The sequence below is a fragment of the Galeopterus variegatus genome, unplaced genomic scaffold (genome assembly GCF_000696425.1).
Source record: "Galeopterus variegatus unplaced genomic scaffold, G_variegatus-3.0.2 Scaffold14, whole genome shotgun sequence".
Classification (NCBI taxonomy): domain Eukaryota; kingdom Metazoa; phylum Chordata; class Mammalia; order Dermoptera; family Cynocephalidae; genus Galeopterus; species Galeopterus variegatus.
Window position 1 is genome coordinate 224,766 of NW_007726125.1, and position 14,739 is coordinate 239,504.

Consider the following 14,739-nt stretch of genomic DNA (forward strand, 5'->3'; position numbering starts at 1 on the left):
TAATTCACAATCCCATCACCAAAAATCACCAACACCACCAGTAACATGCTAGTGCGTTTCCTTCCAGGTTTTTCTCCTTGGCATTTTCACTAATTTCAGATCATATTTCTTTCTTTCTTTCAATTTTTTTTTTTTTTTTTTTTTTTTTTTTTTGTCCTTTTTGAGACCGGCTGCACCGCGCTCAGCCAGTGAGCGCACCGGTCATCCCTATATAGGATCCAGACCCGCAGCGGGAGCGCTGCTGCACTCCCAGCGCCGCACTCTCCCAAGTGCGCCACGGGCTCGGCCCCGGATTTTATTTTTTCTTGTCCTCTTTGAGACCGGCTGCACCGCGCTCAGCCAGTGAACGCACTGGTCATCCCTATATAGGATCCAAACCCGCGGCGGCAGCGCTGCTGCGCTCCCAGCACCGCACTCTCCCGAGTGCGCCACAGGCTTGGCCCTCTTTTTTTTAAATTTATAAATAGATTCTTATACAAAGAAGAAACACATAGCAGAGCACCCAAATTACCAGTCAGGTGGACCCTAGCCCCTCTTCTGTGCACCGAGAAAACAGAACAGAGAACAGGAATGATATTCCATCTTGTTCTTAACTGTTCCCACCTATGCAGTTTTTCAGGTAGAGTTTCTATTCCTTTGCTGATGTTTTTGTTTTTTTTCCAAAATGGGAATCAGGCTTTTCAGTGTAGCTTTTACTTTGTTTGCAACTTTGTGGTCAGAAAGATTAATGGCACGTCGATTCACACAAGCCCAGGGCTTCAGGTCCTTCTACCAACATGCTCGATAAGTGTTTTTGCAAAAACCCTTCTCTTCCATTTTCTTTCATCTTTTTATCTTGCTGTATTAACCACTTGAGAACTAGATTTCCCCACGATGTTCTGCAACATGAAGCTCTCTGTCCTTGCCCCCAGGGTATAGTTCTGCTGCTGCCAAGCTGGCGATGGCACTCGTGGCAGGCCAAACGTTTCCAGTGGCAGATCCCAGGAGGCAGGACACCAACACACGCAGACTTATCCAGCACCACTTCTCAGGCATGTTTTTGCAGGTAGCTTAACAAAGCTGGAGAAATGGATTCTAAGAGCTCATGTTGGCGGATCTCTGTATCTTTCTCACTGTGTGCGTTTCCATCTCTTTTCTGCAGAACTTCAATGGTTTCTTGTACCGTATGTGCAGGATCTCTGGGGCTTAGTAAATACAAGAGGACCTTTGTTCCATATCTGCCATTTACTATGTTAGGCAAAGAACTGATAATTTCTGATATGATTATCTGCTTCACAAGCTTAGTATCATCAATACAATCAAATGTTTCCAGCAAAACCAAATGGGACTACTGGCCACCTTTTCAACATAAGCCTTCATTGTTTTCACCATCACTTTTCTATCCTTGGGCGTGCCATGTCACAGGCAGTGCATGGCCACTCTGGCACCATCGTGTGTGTGCCGAGTATACCGCTGCTTCACGGATGGCTTCAATCAATTCTGATCTGAGTTTGGGGGGTAAGTAAAAAAGTCCAAGAATACTTTTTCTACCAGGGAGTGTTTAATCACAGCTTCCTTTCGGGCCATTGGAGTTAGAATCTGTTTCATTTCATCCATGATAAGCTCCAGTTTTTCTGACTGTACCTCTAACACTTTGTCCAAGTTGGGTGTTCTGCTGACTTGTAAAGCTGAAGTGTGTTCCCATGGAGCTCCTCTGTCAGCATGTTCGTCTGTTCCAAAATGGCTTTGCCATTGTACGCGTGCTCCACGGTGACTTTGCCATTGTACACGAGCCACAGCATCTTCCTCACGTGGCCTTTAAAAGTTCTGATTATCTCTGCAATCTGTGGTTTACTTTCGTATATGAGAAATTTCTTAACAATATTTCTGGAATGTTTGGCTTTACTTAATTCAACCAGATCATCTCTCAATTCTTCAAAAGCCTGTTTCCTCCGTTCCTCATTACCATCCTGAACGTAGCACCGGATCACCCGAGCTGAATCATGTGCAAAGGTGATTATTCTACTTTTCCCTTGAATCAACTTCTGCAAGTCACTTACCAACTTTATTCTTTTTTCTTCGTCACAGTCTTTTCTTCTTAAAATCTCCCAAATCTGCTTTGCCCGAACAACGATGACGTGGTTGGTTTTATCACTGCATTGTCTGCCCTGCTTCAGTTCTTTCTGCTTCTGTTTGAAGTCATCCCATTTGGGTTTCTTAGCTGCTCATTCATCACGTTTACTGTCCAGCTGGAATTTTCTCTTCTTGTTGAATTTATTTGCCTGCTAGAATTTGTTCTTCGGGGCTCTGCCCACTTGTTGCTCGGTCTTAAATTACTCCACACCCTTCTTCTCAGGTTTTACAGCACTTTTCTCAAAGTTCTTAGAAGTGATTTTAGGTCCATCTTTCTTAACAACTTTTCTTGGGAATGTCTTTGAAGAACCAGAATCACTGTTTTTATGAAATCTTTTTTTCTTGTGATGCCTTTGTACTTTTTCCTGTCATTTTTTTTTTTTTTTAAAGATGACGGGTAAGGGGATCTTAACCCTTGACTTGGTGTTGTCAGCACCACGCTCAGCCAGTGAGCAAACCGGCCATCCCTATATAGGATCCGAACCCGGGGCCTTGGTGTTATCAGCACCACACTCTCCCGAGTGAGCCACGGGCCGGCCTTTTTTTCCTGTAATTTTTATTTTCCCTTTGACTTCCATCATAGCAATTCTACACGTGGGCCTGAGTGAGATCATATTTCATGTTCACTTTTGTATCCGGCTTTACGTCACTCCAGAACATAATTTAATGACTTTTAATTATGAGAAAAACATCATTGTAAATATGTTTATCATGCCATGTGATATTCCATGGGAAGGATGTTTATGATTTATGTCCCTCCCCAATAGTTGGGCCTGCTCAAATAAGGAGACCATCCTTTCTGCCCTGACCTCACTCAGTGTCTGGAGCACCAGAGGCCATCCTGGTCCCTGACAGACAATGGGAGGGACTCTTCCACCTCCTCCTTCCCAACTGTTTCTCTCCCTGTCCACACGCCTTAGTTCCTAAGTCCCAGCTGCAGCCCCTCCCTGGGGAGGCCCCACAGGGTGGGGTGCAGAGGACTGCCTCCCAAGGAACCTTCTGCAGGGAAGGAGGCTGGAGTCAGCAGGGCTGACCACTGGGGCCTTGGGGGCCAGGGAAGGGCTGACTGAGCATTGAGAGCTCTGGGGAGCAGGAAAGCTAAGAGGAGTGCTCCCTAGGTCTGAAGGAGGAGCTGGGAGGGGACGGGGGCGGAGTGTGTGGTTGGGGGCAGGCCGCCGTTCCTGGTTACCTTAGGGATCAGACTCGAAGGAACACTTACTTGGACCTGATCATAGTATTTGAAGCATATGCCTTATGGCAACCCATTTTCTGGATTGGGTCCCAGAGAAAAATTGGGAAACAGTGTGACTTAAAGAGGGCTTTTCCTGTTCTCCTTGCTCTGAAGTCTGATGTCTGGGGCTTTCTCAAAGAGTACCCTCCAACATTTTATTATGAAAATTTTAAAATACGCAGCAGCTTTGAAAAAAATGTTCAGGGAACACCTAAATACCTACAACCTAGATTCTGTCATTAACATTTGAATATCCTTGTTTTATCACACATATCCATACACTTCCCAAAGATTTTAGTTCCCAGCTTTTTTTTCTTTCCGTTTATTTCCCATGCCTAAAATAGTTTCCGTTGGCCCTAAAACTAGGTAAAACTTTAAGGCAGTGGTTTCATGTGGCAATAGATTCAAAGTTTCAAATTTGCAATAGTCTGTCCAAATTGTTTTCACAAAACCGCACTGGGTCTCTAGTAAACAGCCAGTGTGAAACGGAGCCTGCCTTTAGGGCTTTGAAAGGAGGCCAGTTAGCAGCAGATGTCCCACGCCCGCCGCAGGGGGCCTGGCTTCTGCTGCCCTCCGGCCCAGGCCCCAGGGGCACCATTTCCATCTGCCTGCACTCCCTGCCTGCTTTAGTGTCCAACATCTCTGGCTGGGTCAAATTTTTGATCATGAGACAGAATTTTCAAGACACCAGGGAACAGAGAGAAACAAAGAGTCTCTCACATATTCCCTGTGGAATACAAGGCCAAGCAAGACCCACCCAGCTTTCTGTCAGAAGGTGGCCTTCTGGGATGACCCAGCAGTCCTAGATCCTTTGGCAAGGGGGCAGCAAGCCCTGTGTGGACGCCAGGTGACATTTTCCTCAAGGTTGGAGGACGAGGGGGAAGAATGATATTCTGACCCCCTTTATTGCCATCCCTGGGGCCTATCTTAACTTTCCTTTGCCTTTCTTGAGAAACAAAGGGATGAATCTTTCCCAAAATTATTTATAGATTCGTAAACCCTAAATGTGCAAACAATGAGTTTGTTTGAAACCAAAGGCTTTGTACAGGAACTTGCAGATATTCCGTCTTCTCTCCCACTTTGAGGATGGGCAGCCTGTCTTTCTGGAAGATGCACACACACACACACACGGACACACACACACAGACACACGCACATGCACACACACACGCACATGCACACACACAGACACACACACGCACATGCACACACACAGACACACACACACAGACACACACACACGGACACACACACACGGACACACACACACAGACACACGCACATGCACACACACAGACACACACACACAGAGACACACACACGCACATGCACACACACACAGACACACACGCACTCACACACACACACACACTCACACACACCTTGTCAGTAACTTGCTTCAAAACAATAGAAAGTGGTCCCAGTGCGTTAGGCCGTCAGGGCCTTTGTTCGCTGATGGTACAGAGAGTGTCTCAGGCTCCCTAGAGGGCTTTATCCAGGCGGTTCCGTAGAGGCCCCTTGCCAGTCAGTGGCCAGCCTCAGGTGAAGCAGGCGTCTTCCCACTCCTTCCTCACTTCTGACTGACACCGTGGAAGGAAATCACACTGCGGACGCAGCTGGTGCCATGCAGGGGCCCCACCCACCTTCCATGGGCTCCCTCTACGCACGGCCATCCTGCCACCTCCCCCTGGTTCTCAGTGGGTAGCCTCGCCTCCTGCTTCCCAGAGAGCTCCAGTCCCTTGGCTACCTGAGTCACCCCCACCCCACGCCCCATCTGCCTCCTGACTCAGAGAAAGAGGTGCCGTGCCCTGCTCATGCCTGAGGCTAATACCTGTCCTGAATTTGGTGTCCCCAAGACACCAAGACCTTGCTTCCTCCATCATCTTCTCTTCCACCTGGTTGGCAACCTCCTCCCCTCAGCAGGCTTGTCTAATGAGATAATGTCACCATGTTCTCATGTGAGCAAACAGGAAAGCAAGCACCTTCCCACCTCTACAGCTAGTGCCCCAGCCGGCTCCAGGAAATGCAGTCCACATGCCACCCCTATGTCCTCTCCTCCCATGTGCTGCTTGCCCCTCTGCTGACTCTCTCTGGGTCACTCCATCCCCACCTTTCTGACTCGACATCCTTACACAGCCACTCTGGTGAGTTTTCCCTAATATTTCTGTAGGGCAGATTCTTGGAGGTGGACTTTCAGGGTTGTGGGCTAGGCATATCTGACCAGTGACGGTTTTACCGCCAACCTCCTGCCACTCTGTGTGAGCATGCCATGTCCTCACCCCTGCCCACACTGGCTGCAAAAGTAGGAACAAATATTGATAGCTCAGAATTTGAAAATTAAGGGGGTTGAGCATCTTTTTGTTAGGCATATTGTAAATTTCTGTCTCTTCTGTGACCTGCCCTGGGGATGTACTCATTTTCTTTCGATTTTAAGAATTCTTTGTCATTATATCGCAAATAATTTTTCCTGGTTTGTCTTTGGATTGAAGTGATTTTGTTTGCTTGTTAGGACAAACAGATGTTTTCAGTGCCACATAGCTGGAACTTCCATCTTCTCCCTTAAGCTTTGCTGGGGGGAGGTTGGGAAGAGCCTCAAAATCTGGGTGCAAGCTCTGGAATCCAGCTGCAGCAGGGCGTCCTGACTCTGGCTCCCTCTAGCTGTGTGACTGGGGTAAACCTTGGTGACCTTTGAAAAATGGGTGAAAGTTGTGTAGTTTAGCCATTGTTTATTACTAGATCCATGGAGAAAGCCCTTCTACATGGCAACATTGTATTTTAGAAATCACCCGTGTTCTCTTTGAGCACATTAATGGTTTTATCTTTGATCTTCCTTTTTTTTTTTTCTTTTAAGAAGATGACCGGTAAGGGGATCTTAACTACTTGGCTTGGTGTTGTCAGCACCACGCTCACCCAGTGAGCTAACCAGCCATCCCTATAAAGGATCCAAACCCACAGCCTTGGTGTCAGCACCACACTCTCCCGAGTGAGCCATGGGCCAGCCCCTGGTGTTCCTTTTAAAACTTGTTCTAGTTCTGTCTATTTGGCTGCCTCCTGCATGGTCACTGATGCCACGTGGTTCTGATTCATGGAGCCAGCAATTTTCTTCCACTTACTTATCAGCAGCAGCATTCACATTATTAAGATTAACCTTTATGCAGCACTCACTATGTGCCCGGTACTATGCTAAGTGCTTTGCAGATGTAATTTTATTTATTATTATCATTTTCATTATCATTATCCCCACAGCACAGTGAAAAAGCTGAGGCTTACGGAGGTCAAATTGCCCATCCAGGGTCACCAGCTTGTAACAGAACAAGGGGGGGCTTGAACACAGTTTGGGCGCAAAGCCTGAGCTTCTAGCCTGCACACACCGCTCTGCCTCTCATCCGCCCACCCCTCCCACACACGGGCAAAGATGCCCACGTACCAAGACATCCATTGCAGGCCTGATTGCCCTAGCAAGAGACTGGAAACCCTAAGTGTCATCCATCAATAGGGGAAGAGAATGAGGCAGGTCTGTGAGTGCTTCCCGGAGTGATTTCTAGGACAGATATGAAGTGAAAAAAGCGTGCAAAACTGTGTTGCACTTTCATTTACATTTTAGAAAAACATTGTATGCATGTGTATATAAAAATTGTAAAGGATATATACAAGAAGCTGTTAATTACAGTTGCTTTGGGAACAGAAAATAAGGATCTGAGGTACGAGGGAGATTTACTTTTAATTGTATACCCATTTGTGTTCTTTGATTTTTTTAAAAAGAAGCAATGTATAGATTACTTTCTTAAGTTAAATTTTTTTTATCTCCACATAGATGTTCCACACGCAGAGCCTCAAAACAAATCCAAAGCTACAATCATTGTCTTTCTCCCCAAAAGTGTTCCTCTTCCTGTCTTCCCTAAGCATTTTAACGTCATCCCATTCACTCAGGCTCCTGAGGCTGAAACCTGGGCGGCATCCTGCACCCCCTTTCCCACCACACCCCTACCGACTCTCCAGAACTAAGGCCCACCAGCCTCTTCCACCCTGCCAGAGTGCATATCTCTGCATGCACAATGAATCCTGGGCTTCTCTGATTGTTCTGTAGTGCACGTGCATTTTGGGTTTTTTGGGGTTTTTTTTTTTTGTTTTTTTTTTCTTCTTTTTTATTTGGCGGCTGGCCCATACAGGAATCAAACTCTGGACCTTGACCTTGGTGTTATCAAGCTCTAACCAGCTGAGCCAACCAGCCAGCCCTGCATTTTGTTTTAAACTCTTATTTTTCAAAAAGACCCAACTCGAATGTTTTCATTTAAGTGGAATCATATAGTATCTATCCTTTTGAGACTGGCTTATTTCATTCAGCATAATGTCCTCAAGATTCATCCATGTTGTAGCAGGTGTCAGAATTCCCTTCATTTTTTAAGGCTGAGACATGTTCCACTGGATGTACACGCCACATTTTGCTTGCAAGCAGACTTTTACTTCCTCAATTCACTGTCCCGCCTATCAGTGCACATCTCCTGGTTTAGAACGCTAGACCTGTCATTCCTTAAGTACAGGCTTCTGAGTACTTGCTGCGCGCTGGGCTGAGTCCTGAGGACACCGGGTGAAGCAGGCATGTCATCTCCCAGAGTTTCTCTTATCAGCACAGAGTAGTCAAGGTGTGCCCTGGGGGCCTGGGAGCTGGGGAGGCTGCTCTCACTTCCCGTCGTGTGACCCTCAGCTTTCAGAAGCTCGAGAAGAGCCAGGTGAAAGAGCAGGAACACTGGACTCGGCTGCGGAGGTACTCCTTGCTGCTCCAAAGAGAGAGCTTCAAGAAGTGACGCCGCCACCCCCCTGGGGCTCTCAGGAAAGGTTTCAGCCACTAGGCAGCTGCTTTCCAGGATGCCCTGAGATGAAGACACCACAGCTCTAGGGGCCTGGACTTGCAGTCTGGGACCTCCGCAGAGCCAGCAAAGGGAAAGGTACTATTTGGGGGACCTTCAACTACTAAGCCTCTTGTCAGTGCCCTCAGGTGGGCAGAAGTGTCACTCAAATAAACACTGATATTGTTTCCAGACTCCGGAGTTGCTGTGGTGTGTAACCCGTCATTCCCACCCAGCCCAGATCCCTTCTGGGACTGGCTAATGCTTCCAACCCGAGTCCCAGCCTGGTGAGGACCACTCACCTCCTAGGCCCAAGACAGCCACTTTCCCCAAATGAGCAAGACGCCCACCCCGCTAGCCACTGTGAGGCCCCCTATTCTCTGCACCCACTTCTTCCTCCCTGTGCTGGCTCATAACTTTTACAGAATCATTTTGAAGAGTTGAGGCTGAGTGGTGGAATGACAGCCTGAGGCCACACAGATAAGGGAGGCAGGGCCAGGGAGGCAGGTGACGGGCAGTAGCTGGGCCCACTGGCCCACGAATTCGAGGGGCATTGGGGTTTATGGGGGCCCGGTAGAGGCCAGACAGGGGCCCTGCTCTTTAGAAACTGTTCCTCCTACAAGGTCAAGGGTTTAGATCCCCTTACCGGTCCACTGCAAAAATTTAAAAAAATTTCCCTATACCAGCCAGCCCTAATTAATTAATTAATTTTAAAAAGAAAAAAGAAAGAAAGAAATAGAAACTGTCCCTCCCAGAACTGGAGTCCCCCAGCTCAAGGGCTCTGTCTGCCTCTCTGAGGACACTGTGTGGTTCCTTTGAGAACTGCAGGTGGTTCATGTATCCCCGCCTTCCTGATGATGATAAGCTGCCCTGGAAGGTTGACCGCACACAGGGTATGTGACAGCTGCTTCTTCTGTGCCCCCGTCCACCTGCTCCCCTGGGTCACACACCACGGTCCTCGTTGGCACAAAACCTTCCTTATGGTGCTGATACCGACTGGCTGAATGTTGCCTGGATGAAGGATCCGCTCCCGAGACAGTCCGCCCCTCTCCCCTCCTACCGTGGGAATGAAAACGAAAGCAAACGTAGCTATTTTCAATCACTGTCCTCCGCACAGCAGCACTGCGGCAGCTCTCTTCTGAGACAAGGGAGGAGAATTTAGGAAGGTGGGCCTTACACCCACCTAAAGATGATGGGGGGACCAACATTTCACATTTAAGCCTTAAGTAACCTCATGAAACACAAATATCATTATGAGCCCCATTTTACAGAGAGAGAAATTGAGACTCAAGTTGCACAGTTTGATGGATTTTTTTTCCCACAATAAGTGTCAGAAACCCAACTCAGATTTGTTGGCTCCAATAACTTAGACGTCCGAGAGTAATGCCTTTAGTGTAGCTGGATCCAGGTGTTGAAATAGCATCAGGGATTTCCCTCCGTTTCTCAGTTCTGGTTCTTCCTTCAGCTAGGCCCTGTGCTTGGGCAACTGCCACTCTCCATATGAATGTCCCTTTCTCAATGGTTCCGGCAAAGTCCTGAGCCACTCCTCACTGGCCTGAATGCAGTCACTTTCCTGAGCCACTCAGTGTGATGACGATGCAGGCCCGTGGGTGGTGGTGCCTATCCCTGGAGGGACTGGCAAGGGGGACAGCTGTCTGAGGAAAGGAAGATGACAGGGCTGTGAGGCAGGAAGGCGGGAGGGATGCTGAGCAGGCGCAGACAGCAGAGGTGCCCTGTCCAGGCAGAGCTAGGATGGGGATCCCAGTTCACCCTCTTCAGTCATATGCTGCCAATCCCAGGCCACCTCCCCATTTCCTATGTGCGTGGGGAGAGTGAAGGAGAAGAGGGGAGCTGTGGCATTCACAAGGAGCCTTATATAAGGCGGAACCAGGGCCTGGCAAAGTCAGCACTAGGTTGGGGATCCCCAACTGGGAGGCTGGGCTTCCAGGGCTCAAGCCACCCTCAGGCAGGTGCACCACCAGGCTGAGGAGGCCATGCCCATGGTCCCAAAGAGGTCTTTCCCCGCCAGGTGCTTGAGCCCCTTGAAACACTGAGAAACTTATGTCTTCTCAGGACAGTGCTGGGACTAGGGTGAGGCAAACGAGTGCCCAGGTGCAAAATTTCAGGAGGCACTGACTCTCAGGACTGTGCAAATGCAGACCAGCACTTGAGCACAGTGGCCTCTAGCCTGGCCCTGGAACAAGCAGGGGCTTTGCGGCTGGACTGGGCTAGCTTCCCTCTCCAGCCCTGAGCTGCCCCAGTTCTCCAGGTGGCAGCATTTCAGATCCCTGGGGCATCCATGTGCCCCTCAGACAAATGTGTTTATTAGCAACACGTGGCCAGAGGACACAGTCCCAGGGCAGCTGAATCTGACCTTGGCTCCCCTCCAGGTGTCCCCAGCATCACTGCTCTAGCGACAGTCTGACATCTGCCCATAGGACAACTGTTGACCATCACCCCTCTTCTTCTACCCTTGCATTCAAATTGTGACCTTGGCATGTCCTTGAATAAATTTCAATATACAACAATCGACTTAGCTACACTTCCTTAAGATGCTGGCCCATCAGCCTCAGCATTTACACGCACAGCTGACTCAGCGTGGAGCAGCACGTGTGGTCAGCAAGCAGAAGCAGGTTCCCTGCTGCAACGGCACTGGTGGCCATTGTGCATTAAGAACTTTATTTTACCCCCCCCCACACACACACACACAAACACATGCACGCACAAGCACGCACTTGCCTGCCAGTGCTTGTCCAAAGACTGGATTTGTCAATCACCCACCCACTGCTGTCCCCACCCCAACAGCCCACAGCTGTCCCCCACCCCAACAGCCACATAGTAGCTTTGTGAAAAATCCCTTGACCTGCGTGTGCTTCAGTTCCCTGATGTGTTATAACAGGCATGAGCACTCGCTTACCCCCCTCCCCAGTGGCTCTGGGGCTGAAACGAGTTGAAATTAGACGGCGAAGCTTGAGCCTAACCCACAAGTCAGAGCATGAAAGCAGCTGTGTGGGAAAGGAGGACAGCTGGTGGCCATCGGTGACCAGAGGCCAGGCTGGCCCCGGTCAGGTGACCCTGTGCTGACGCATTCTCACTGCCACCTCCATGCCACACAAGCCTGGGCCCCCTGCCAGGGCCTCGGGTAGGTGAGGCACCACCAGTGCTCTCTGTTCCTGAGACAAGTTGGTGTTGCGCCATAGCGACGGTGGCGCACCCAGTGTCAAGCACACGGGCTCGGAGTCATCCCTGAGTCTGCAGCCCAACACTGCCGCTCAACAGCTGGGTGGGAGAGTTAGTTAGCCTCCTCCTTACTTAACTTTCCCCTCCTTAAAATGGCCCGTAAGTGGGGTCACCTCATAGGTTGGCTGAGAAATGAGGTGAGAGAGGCTCCCTTACCGCCTCGCACGGGGTGCGCCCTACCTGGACACTGGTTACTGTCATCGTCACTGTGAATGCGCACGCAGGGTTTTCTCTGGTGTGGGATGGGGCTGGGCCAGGAATGGGGGAATGGAGGCGCTGGAGCGGTAGGAGGAGACCCCTTTCCATCTCCAATCCTACATCTTGGCGGCTATTAGCAAGGATGTGTTAATGAAAATTCACACCCAGGTGCTAATAAACAGTGGGCCCCTCCTGGGCTCAGAGCTGGAGGAGAGGCCCTCCGCAGGGAAGGGGGATGGCCAATGAGCCCCACTTATCTGTGAAAAGACTTGCTAATAACTTTAATTCCCCATCCTAAAACGCAGAGCCTTTGCCATGCAAATAGATTTTCTAAGCTGGGTAGGCTCCAGAAGACTTCCCGCTCTACCCCAGTTAAGGTCCTGGGAGGGGAGTGAGAGATGCGGCGGGGGTGCAGGAAAGTAGGGTGACCAGCAGAGGTGTGAGGTCCCACATCCCTGAAGGCCTTGGGTTTTGGACCCCACTCTGCAGCCAGGGTGTGCCCTGCTCAGGCCTGGACCCCTGAACTGCAGAGCAGGGACCCTACCCCACTCTGCATTACTGCCCCTCCTGGCCTGGGCTAGAGAACTGGACATGATCTCTGAGAAGGTTTAAAAACAAACACATCAACATCAACAGCTGAATGCATAAACAAACCGTGGCGCAGCTGCACAATGAGTATAACTGGGCAATAAAAAGGACAGAAGCTGGGATACACGATACAGCATGGATGAACCTTAAAAACATTGTGTTCAGTGAAAGAAGCCAGACACAAAAGGCCACATATCATATGATTTCATTTATATGAAGCTTCCAGAATAGCAAACCCGTAGAGACAGAAAGTAGATGAGTCGTTGCCAGGAGCTGGGGGTGTGGGGTATAATGCAGGGTGATGCCAATGGGCACAGGGCTTCTTTTGGGGGTGATACAAATGTTCTAAAATTAGTGGCAATGGTTGCACAACTTTATGAATATACTAAAACCACTGAACTGTACACTGTAAAGGGGAATTTTATGGTGTGTGAATTATATCTTAGTAAAGCTCCTATAAAAAACATTTAAGTCCTCTATTTCGGACACTTGAGAGGAAGGAGGATAGAATCGGGAATCCAAAGAGGCTGAGGAACCCTTGGCAGAGAAGCTACATCCCATTGCCCTTCCCACCCCGCCCAAGACTGACTGCTCCCCAGACCCGCTGGCCTCTGAGGCCAGGCTCTTTTTGGGATCAAGGCTCCCCTCTCCCCACACAGTGCTTCCCCAGTCTGAACCCAACCAGTGCAGACAGGAGCGTGTTGCAGGTCAGCTGTGTGGATTCAGATGCAACCCAATGGTTCCCTTATCCCACTCCAGCTAGGCCTCCAGGACGTCATGTTACACTAGCTTGGGACTGCTCCACCAGTGTCATTTATGTCTCTAAGGCACATGGGAGAGAAACCAGAAAGAAGGGAAATGGGAAAATCCCAGGGTCAGGGCCAGGGGAATAAGGCCTCAGGACACGATGAAATGACCCCTTGGAACTGGTGTCCCTCAGGCCCTAGAATGAATGGAGCTGGCAAAATCCTACCAGGGCTGAGAATTCCAACTCTATCTGAACTTGAGTGCTGATCCTTATTCTTCTGTAAAATGGTTATTTGGGTACAACATATGTAAAGTACCTGATGCACAGTAAGTACTCAATAATGAAGTTGTATTTTCTACAGAGATACTTTCGCTTATATCCAGTTCCCCAACAGGTTCAAAGAAAAGACAGACTCTTGCTGCCACTTTCTCATATGATGCCCTCCCTGACCCCTTCCGGGCTGACCCATCTGGAAAAGAAGATGCTGAGCCAGGGCTGGGGGCAAGGTGGAAGGGGGGCTGGGCCCGTGAATTTGGGGGCCGAAGACTGCAAGAACCCTTCCCAACTCTCTCCTATGTTCTTCTTTGGAAGGGAGGGAGAGAGCTTTGTGTCCATGCAGAGAAGGAAGAAATTGCCAACTGACACCAGCACAGTTTATTCACAAATAAATAAATATACACTAGACAGAGCCCCCTGCCTGTTTCAAACTGTCTACACTATGGGTCCCTTCATCGAGGGAGAGGTTAGGGAGGGCCGGACTGGTGGGGGACAGGCTCTCACCCCGAGGAATGCCCATGCCAGTATCGCCAGGGCCCTCTTCCAGGAATGGGGGGTCTGGAGAGGGACCGTTCTGAAGGTGCTGTGGTCAAAAGTCCTCGGTGCTCGCAGACAGGGCGCCAGTTGTCCGTCGTCACTTGGGCTCCTCAGGCCGGCGGCCACTCCAGGGGCGAGAGGGGCAGCCATGTCTCCAGCAGGGCCAGCACGTCGCCGGGAAATTGCTGCAGGGAGAGAAGGAACCCCGTGGCCGCCAAGTGCGAGTGTCCGCGCTCACAGGCTCACCCTCAGTGGGCCTCTGCCGAGGAAAAGCGCCCTGTTCCCTGCGTGGCCTCTCCCTCCTCCCGCTGCTTGGGCGCCCTGGGCACGCCATGTTGCTCCGCAGAGCGAGCAGGCGAGGCCAGGCTGCCGACGGGGGGGCGGCAGGTTGTCTGGTCCCCGCAGCAGGGCTGTGCGCCTGGGGCGCCCACAGGAAGGGGCGCCACACCCGACGCCGCCGGACGCGAGTTCTGCGCGGGGAAGGAGATACTGACCGGGGACGAGGGGCTCGGCTCCACCGACTGGCCTTCCGGGCACACCGCCTGGGCGTAGAGCACCGACTGGTCGCGCGGCTCGGGAGCAGACCCCCACGACGCCCCGGCGCCGGCAGCAGAGCCCAGCCCCGGGCCGCGCGCCAGCACTTGCGCGTGCGCCTGCATCTGCGCCTGCGCGGGGCCGCCGTCGGGGCAGAGCAGGCAGCCCTCGAGGGACGCCGCGTCGCTGTGCCGCCGGCGCCGGCGCTGCAGGCTCTCCTCGCTGAGGCCCAGCACGGCCGACAGGTGGCCGATGTAGCGGATGGCCAGGCGCAGCGTCTCGATCTTGGTCAGGCTCTGGCCGGCGGGCGCCACGGACGGCGGCAGAAAGCGGCGCAGCTCGTGCAGCGCGCGGGCGAGCGTGCGCATGCGCAGCTTCTCGCGCTCGCTGGCGCTCTGCCGCTGCCCTCTGCCCAGGCGGCCGCTGCA

The 14,739-nt window shown here is 50.9% G+C and overlaps 2 protein-coding genes and 1 pseudogene across 2 annotated transcripts in view; 1 reads left to right on the forward strand and 2 right to left on the reverse strand.

The window, feature by feature from the left end:
• The window catches only part of LOC103584966, a 3,822-nt pseudogene extending 1,132 nt beyond the window's left edge, over positions 1-2,690 (reverse strand).
• WDR93 (WD repeat domain 93) overlaps positions 1-8,384 on the forward strand; it is a 57,549-nt gene extending 49,165 nt beyond the window's left edge. The window contains exon 16 of the mRNA XM_008563116.1: positions 8,049-8,384. Within this exon, the coding sequence (XP_008561338.1) occupies positions 8,049-8,148 (100 nt within the window). The 3' untranslated portion in view covers positions 8,149-8,384. The remainder of the gene's footprint in view (positions 1-8,048) is intronic.
• A 5,219-nt stretch (positions 8,385-13,603) lies between these two features.
• Positions 13,604-14,739, reverse strand: part of MESP1 (mesoderm posterior basic helix-loop-helix transcription factor 1) — a 1,535-nt gene continuing 399 nt past the window's right edge. Inside the window, exons 2-3 of the mRNA XM_008563189.1 lie at positions 14,272-14,738; positions 13,604-13,962 (exon numbers count right to left, since the gene is read on the reverse strand). Coding sequence (XP_008561411.1) covers positions 13,888-13,962; positions 14,272-14,738 — 542 coding nt within the window. The 3' untranslated portion in view covers positions 13,604-13,887. The remainder of the gene's footprint in view (positions 13,963-14,271; position 14,739) is intronic.